The 7,598-nt window shown below is 45.4% G+C and overlaps 1 protein-coding gene across 1 annotated transcript in view; it reads right to left on the reverse strand.

Annotated features, from left to right (window-relative positions):
* Positions 1 to 7,346, reverse strand: part of LRP11 (LDL receptor related protein 11) — a 51,946-nt gene extending 44,600 nt beyond the window's left edge. Inside the window, exons 1-2 of the mRNA XM_056566694.1 lie at positions 6,527 to 7,346; positions 182 to 339 (exon numbers count right to left, since the gene is read on the reverse strand). Of these exons, the coding sequence (XP_056422669.1) occupies positions 182 to 339; positions 6,527 to 7,175 (807 nt within the window). The 5' untranslated portion in view covers positions 7,176 to 7,346. The remainder of the gene's footprint in view (positions 1 to 181; positions 340 to 6,526) is intronic.
* Positions 7,347 to 7,598: the final 252 nt, after the last annotated feature.

The following is a 7,598-nucleotide window of genomic DNA, read 5'->3' on the forward strand; positions in this document are numbered from 1 at the left end:
ATCCTTTATTCAATGCCACTCTTACACTTAAATGTGTTCCGGGGTATATCTGGTCAGGTCATGTATGAAAGCTAATCTCTATACATTTCTCTACAGGCAGAATAATTCAGAACGTCTGATGTAAAAGTTTTCTAGCGATATACAGAAACTAAGACATTAAAAATAATCTAAACCATAATACCTTCATTTCTACTAAAGGGTCTCCTTGAAGCAGAGTCCACTCATATCGAACGATGGCATGGTCATCACTGCTTTCTCGTCCATCCAGTATAACCCAGTCGACAGGCAGCTGAAGTACCACATCTTGCCCAGCATTGCTGTTGGGTGGTTTGTCAGCATCTGTAAGAGGAATAGTCACATTCTTTAATATCTACTTTCTTAATATCATTCAACAATCTTTCTTATTTTCCAAATGAAAGGGAACCTGTCAGCAGATTCTATCTCCATAAACACTTCACACCTCTAAATAGGAGCTGTTTGTCATTGGTTCACATTTATTCAGTTGCTGCATCCCCTCTATTTCTTCTTTCTTGGTATTTCAATAGGTATCTATACATATATATGATTTGCTATGAAGTTAAGGTCCTGTCTTCATCCCAAACCACATATATTTCTGGTTATTTTGCGTTTCCTATTTGGGCCTCCCTGCACAGGCTCATTGGGTTACTCTGTACTGACTTCCCTACTCATAACGATTAGATTGTTCCTTATTAATTGCTTCAACTTTTATATTATGTAAAAAATGTTAAAGGGAATCTTCCATCAGTGTCACCCACACTAACCGGTTGGTACAGGCTGGTAGTGTGGGTCACACTTATTATGACGATACTTATCCATCCCCGATTCATGGCCCCATTCGCCCATTATCTTCCTTATTCGGGCAGCAGGCTTGGTGCACAGGTAGCACCCTGGGAGCACACCGATGTCATGGGTGCTGCTTCTATACTCTACCTGACTCTGAGCACACTTGAAGAAGCAGCAGCCGTGATGTCAGGAACAGGAGGATAACTGGCAAACAGGGCAACAGATCAGGGATAAGTAAGTATCATTATCATCAGTGTCACCCACACTACAAGCCTGCACCAACAGGTTAGTGCGGATGACACTGATGAGAGATTCCATTTAAAGGGAATATGTCAGCACTTTCACACGATCCTTGTACAATAAAGTAAATAATACCTTTGTGGTAGCTGTCCATGTTGTCAAAACAGAGAGAACTGCACTTTATATATTCTATTCTGCACAGCGTGTTTGACAGTCTCGGACACTCACTGCACGGTTTGGTGCATGAGGCCAAGCCAGGCATATAAATCAAGCAAGGAGGAAGGGGGAGGAGCGGTGAGGCATGTCAGACAGGCAGGTAAACGCCTCTTTGACTCTTTATAGAAGATATAAAGTGCAATTTTCTCTGTTTTGACAACATGGACAGCTGCAACAAATAGATTATTCACTTTACTGTAAAGCAGCTACATAACACTGTCAGCAATTCAGAGTATGTCCAAGCGCTGACAGATTCAGTTCAAACAAAAACAAAAGCAAGGCTTACTTTCATTGAAGTAAATCTTCAGTATCAAGTACAGTTAACACTAGTAACATATTGTAAACATATTTTGTATCGTACATCAGCTTGCACATAACATACAGTGGTGCACTGTGAATGGGGTACATCACCATCTGCCATGCCATCTGCTGAATCTATGGAAGTGAATGTTCGTTTCGGAGAATTCCTGACTGACTGCACTGTTTATAGGATTGCAATATGTTAAATGAAAATATTTTCATCAGGTATTACGGTATACACATCTATTATACAGCATAAATCTCATTTCTCTGTTTTGTTTTAAAATTTCTTGTTTATGAGTTTAAACAACATGTAATACAGAGCAGTTGTAATCCTAGGAAAGTGGTACAACGATATAATCGACAATGTATATTTAGCCTCCCAGCTGTCTGCAGACTGCCGCTACTAGGGATTTACTACTCCCATCATGGAAACAAGTCTGTTCCATGATGGGAGTAGTAGTAGTCCTGGCTGTGGGAGTCTGTAGGCAGAGGTGTAAAAACGTCCGGTACATGACGAATGTTCTGTAGCATCCCTTAATTCACCCGTCATTAAACGTCTGTTAATAATACATAATAACATACGTTTATTAACGGGTGAACTTCATAGTGTGAAAGCAGCCTAGTGTGAAAGCAGCCTAACATACATTTCCGACATATGTAAATAGTTTGCACTTTAGATTTTCCAGGGAAACAGTTGTAAATGTGTAAAAGTATTACACATAAACATGCAACCAAATAAACAGGGTAACAAAAGGGAAGGTCTAAAATTCTCGAAAACAAATTCACGGGAGCCAAATATTCCTAAATTTGGTGTATGAGCAGCGTTCCCATGCGTGTAAATATGGTCTACTCTGGTAATCCACAACAATAAACCTGCCACACCTTCTTGGTTTGAAAAATACTATTACAACGGAACCCCTAAATGTACGTAATCCTTTTTATAAAAGAACTTGGTTTCAGATGTTTCAACCAATTCATATATTCTAATACTCCAATACCTTAAACATGGCTCAAATAACAAAGAATATGAAGGTGTTCGTCATTTCTAACGTGCAATTTTTACATGGTAATTTTTCAATGTTTTATACATCCCTTACACTAGAAAGACTAAAGAGCCTACAAATTCCTATATGGACAAGCTATATGTTATTAAACAAATGCATCCCTATAGAGATCCTACAATCTTCAGGACAGACTTTTACCTTATCCTCCAACCAAACAAGATCACCACCTACAAAATAAGATCACTACATGCAATGCAGGTCAAATCCTTTCTAGTAGTATGTGAAAATTGAAGGTTTGACTAATTGTAAGGACATTAGGCAGATGTTGGAATAGCTGTTGTGCATTGTTGAATATTATTTCATTATGAGAACATACACATTGTGACTATAGGCCCCTTTTATGTTTTTCCTGGCCAAAATTATGTTTCCAAAAGTATGTGAGCACCCTCAAAGTGTCTAAAATCAAGTAAAGCTGCAATACCACACTTGGCCTATGGAAAAATGTGGTGCTGTAGACAATAAACACTCTATTCACCTATATGGGAGCGACAAAGATACCCAAGTATTACTGACCGGAAGAAGCGTCTGTTATGACGATAAACTAGTCGTCTTTCAGTTGTACACCCCCTGCACTAGTAAGCTACGTTTTTCTCTCTCCCTGTCAACGATTATTATCCCGAAGTTGTTCTCTGTTTTATGAAGAATAATAGTATCCATTGAAGCCACATTATGTAAGTGCAGCTCCATTCTTTCTCTGGTACTCGGGTGTCTCTGTGGAGAGCAAGTCGTCTACAGCACATCCTATCCAAAGGTTAGGGAGGGGCTAAGATGTCTGATCCCGGGGTTCCCACCACTGGGGCACCCCACGATCTCCCGCAGCACCCGGCACTTTAAACAAACGTCGGGCTCCAGCGGCAGTGATCATGACATCACGGCCATGCCCTCCTCCACTCATGTCTATGGGAGGAGGTGTGATGGCCGACATGCCCCCTCCCACAGACATGAATGGAGGGGACGTGACATCACAATGGGCATGGCCGTGACATCACGACATCACGGCCTCTCACTCCAAGTGTTCTTAACAAAATGTTCAGAACGCTGGGGCAAAGGAGTACCCCCTTAAGAGTCGGGGCCATGTTCTGAAAATTGCAGGCGGTTCCAGGGGGCGGGTCATCCCTTTTTACTTATCTAGAAACACTTTCCTTTACGAATTGAGACAAAGTTGCTTTTATTCACATATTTTTGTCCATGTTTTAAAATTTGGGCACCAACAAAACTGAATTGGTCATGAAGGGGTTATTGAGGCCTTTTTATCTGCATGTTGCATTTTACTTTCTTTAGACTATTTATCTAACAGTGTTTAATTTTGTTTGAAAAAGTAAAAAAGGAAGAATAGATCCCCTCTGGATTATCTTAAAGTGTATCCCTCATTTGTAAAAACGTTTTATACAATGTAGATAATAAGATTATATGTAGGTTTGTAATATATATTAGTTAAAAAATGTGTTTATTTTTGGGTAAAAAAAACAATATATGTCTTGTCCCAACAGCTATTGCCAGTGTATCTCCGTATAGAAACAAAATACAAGTGTGGGTGGACAAGCGGGGCTCTGTGCAGTGAGGACAAGCAGGACTCTGTGCAGTGAGGACAAGCAGGGTTCTGTACACTGAGGAAAAGCAGGGCTCTGTACTCTGATGACAAGCAGGGCTCTGTACACTGATGACAAGCAGGGCTCTGTACACTGAGGACAAGTAGGGCTCTGTACACTGATGACAAGCAGGGCTCTGTACACTGATGACAAGCGGGGCTCTGTGCACTGAGGACAAGCGGGGCTCTGTACACTGAGGACAAGCGGGGCTCTGTACACTGAGGACAAGCGGGGCTCTGTACACTGAGGACAAGCGGGGCTCTGTACACTGAGGACAAGCAGGGCTCTGAGCACTGAGGACAAGCAGGGCTCTGTGCACTGAGGACAAGCAGGGCTCTGTACACTGAGGACAAGCAGGGTTCTGTACAGTGAGGAGAAGCGGGGCTCTGTGCACTGAGGACAAGCGGGGCTCTGTACACTGAGGACAAGCAGGCCTCTGTACACTGAGGACAAGCGGGGTTCTGTACAGTGAGGACAAGCGGGGCTCTGTGCACTGAGGACAAGCGGGGCTCTGTACACTGAGGACAAGCGGGGCTCTGTACACTAAGGACAAGCGGGGCTCTGTACACTGAGGACAAGCGGGGCTCTGTACACTGAGGACAAGCGGGGCTCTGTACACTGAGGACAAGCAGGGCTCTGTACACTGAGGACAAGCGGGACTCTGTACACTGAGGACAAGCGGGGCTCTGTACACTAAGGACAAGCGGGGCTCCGTGCACCGAGGACAAACAGGGCTCCGTGCACCGAGGACAAGCAGGGCTCCGTGCACCGAGGACAAGCAGGGCTCCGTGCACATGTACAATTTTTAATTCAATGTATATTACAAATATACATATAGGGGGAGATTTATCAAAACCTGCCCACAGGAAAAGTTGCTAAGTTGCCACAGCAACCAATCAGATCGCTTCTTTCATTTTGCAGAAGCCTTTTCAAAAGTGAAAGAAGTCTTCTGATTGGTTGCTATGGGCAACTCAGCAACTTTTCCTGTGGACAGGTTGTGATAATGTTGTTATTTACATTATATAAAAAGTTTTTGCAAATGACAGTGCCCATTAAACATTTGGTTGTATATATATATATATATATATATATATATATATATATATATATATACACAGTATATCTGTCTTCTCTACTTGAATACACGTTGTATATATAGTTTTGATCTTCATGTGGGTGACTGAGCACCTGGGTGGATGTATAAATAAATGGGAGTGTGCTCCTGGTTAGGTGAATGGCATATAAAAGCCACATATATGGTGCCTGGCATCTCATGTGGTGGTGGCTGAGCCGGCGCTAGTTTTCCATTGGGGGTTGGTGTACATCCATACAGCAATTAGTTTTTCTGGCAAGAGTGTAAGCACATGACTGACAATAGGACTTGCTGTGGAGGAGATCTGGGACTAGATAGGAGCATGTTGGTGATTTTTGAGAACGAAATAAAGGGTGAAAGGAGTGACTAAGGAGGAGCGGTGCCTATTATCGCTATAATGTGACAAGTCCTCAGAGGGGTCATTCAGAGAATACCAGAGAGCCACATTGAGTCTGAGAGAAGCAGTTGCAAGGAGCCAGTGGCTGTGCATTGATCATAACATTCTTAAAGGGGTTGTCTGGAGATAAAATGTTTTTAAGAAAGGACCTCGGGTGCTGCAAAACTAAAAAACAAAGCATACTTACCTGCTCCAATCCTTGCTGCTGTCATTCCTATGTCTCTTCCGCTTCTTCCTGCCACTAATGGTGTGCCAACCATGTAAGAACTACTGGAAACAGGTTGTGAACACCCCATAGACACCGCCTAGGCAGGACAAGCTGAGGTAAAGGATAGCCTTCCTTGGACCCATAATGGCACGGATGGTTTAGGCATCATGCATCTTGAGGTGCAACCTGCCCTAAGGCCTAAATAGATTTCACAAGCAACTGCATAGGTTCTGTCCAATTGTTTCCTAACCAGGGTGCTTCCAGTTGTTGCCAAACTACAACTCCCAGCATGCCTGGAAAGACAAAGGTTGTCTGGGCATGCTGAGAGTTGTAGTATTGCAACAGCTGAAGGCACCCTGGTTGGGAAACACTGGTTAAGAGATTGTGACCAGTAAGGGTAACAGAAACAATGGTACCCTCTTCTACAGACGGTAACTATTCAGCTTGTGTACCACTAGCAGTGACAATAAAGCCTTACTATGCCATCCAGTGTCTGTGACGTTCTAGCTGGTTCTTTTAGTACCACACATCTTACACACAGGTGAGATGACATATGGAATGTGACTGGATGCCAGGGGTTACAGATGGCCAGGGCAATGGACTGGAGCTTACCCTGGCTGCCGGAGACATTGCGGCCTGTGAGGGTGAAGCTGGAGTAGTCCCTGTGAGGAGAGAACTGGCACACATTGTGCCCATGATGGGTGCAGTCAAAGAGGAAGCAGCTGAGCCCTCTGCCCGTCCTCTCCAGCACGGCGGCCGAGCAGCGGGGCAGGGAGCAGCACACCTCCAGGCACTGCCTCCAAGTGTACACCTCGGCCGGGGCCTTCAGGAAGGTGGCTCCGGCCTCCAGCGAGTCCTTGGTGCGGATGATATAGTCCTCCTGCTGGTTGAAGTTACACACATCCTCCCCGGAGTCCCCGAAGGGTCGCACGGCCACTTCCTGCAGCTCTTGTTGCATGGCTGCTGCCTCCTCCTCTTGGTCCCGTCCATGCTGCTGCCGGTGCCGGTGCCAGTCCTGCTGCCAGTCCTCCTCCTCCGCCGGCCTCTGCTGCTGCAGCTGCTTGCGGAATTCTTCCAAGAGTTCCTCTACCCCGGAGATCTGGGAGCGGAGATCGGTGATCTGTGGGGCAGGGGACCCCGAGGACACTCTCCTGCAGCCCCCCACATCCCAGCAGAGCAGCAGGGTGAGCAGGCTAAGACAGGAGATGGCCGGCCGCACCCCCAATCCGGGGAGGTGATGAGAGGGGAAGGGGTAGAGCATGATGGTGGCTCCTCCGGGTGCCTATAGGGAGCCTGTCAGTAACATCCTGCCAGGGAGATACAGGGCAACACGGAGCATGGCAGGATGTGTGGGGGTCTCTCCAGGCCAGGTGTATGGAGGAGGGCACCAGCGATCAGCACCAAGGAGGAGGGACAGCGCCAGCACAACCCCCACCATCCCGGTGACATCACCTCCATCACACGTCATCCTGGAGAACACCTGTCCTCTGCACAGGATTACATGGGGAGAGTGGGCAGCTGGCACTGGCCTTGGCATCATAGGCATCTTATTACTCAGAGCCATCTACTCCAGATGTTCTCCAGCCATAAGCTACATCACAGTGCTGCACATTATTCACCATCTGCTATAGAGGTGTCTCCCAACCATGAGCCTCCAGCTGCTGCAAACTACAACTTCCACCAT

The sequence above is a fragment of the Hyla sarda genome, chromosome 3 (genome assembly GCF_029499605.1).
Source record: "Hyla sarda isolate aHylSar1 chromosome 3, aHylSar1.hap1, whole genome shotgun sequence".
Taxonomy (NCBI): domain Eukaryota; kingdom Metazoa; phylum Chordata; class Amphibia; order Anura; family Hylidae; genus Hyla; species Hyla sarda.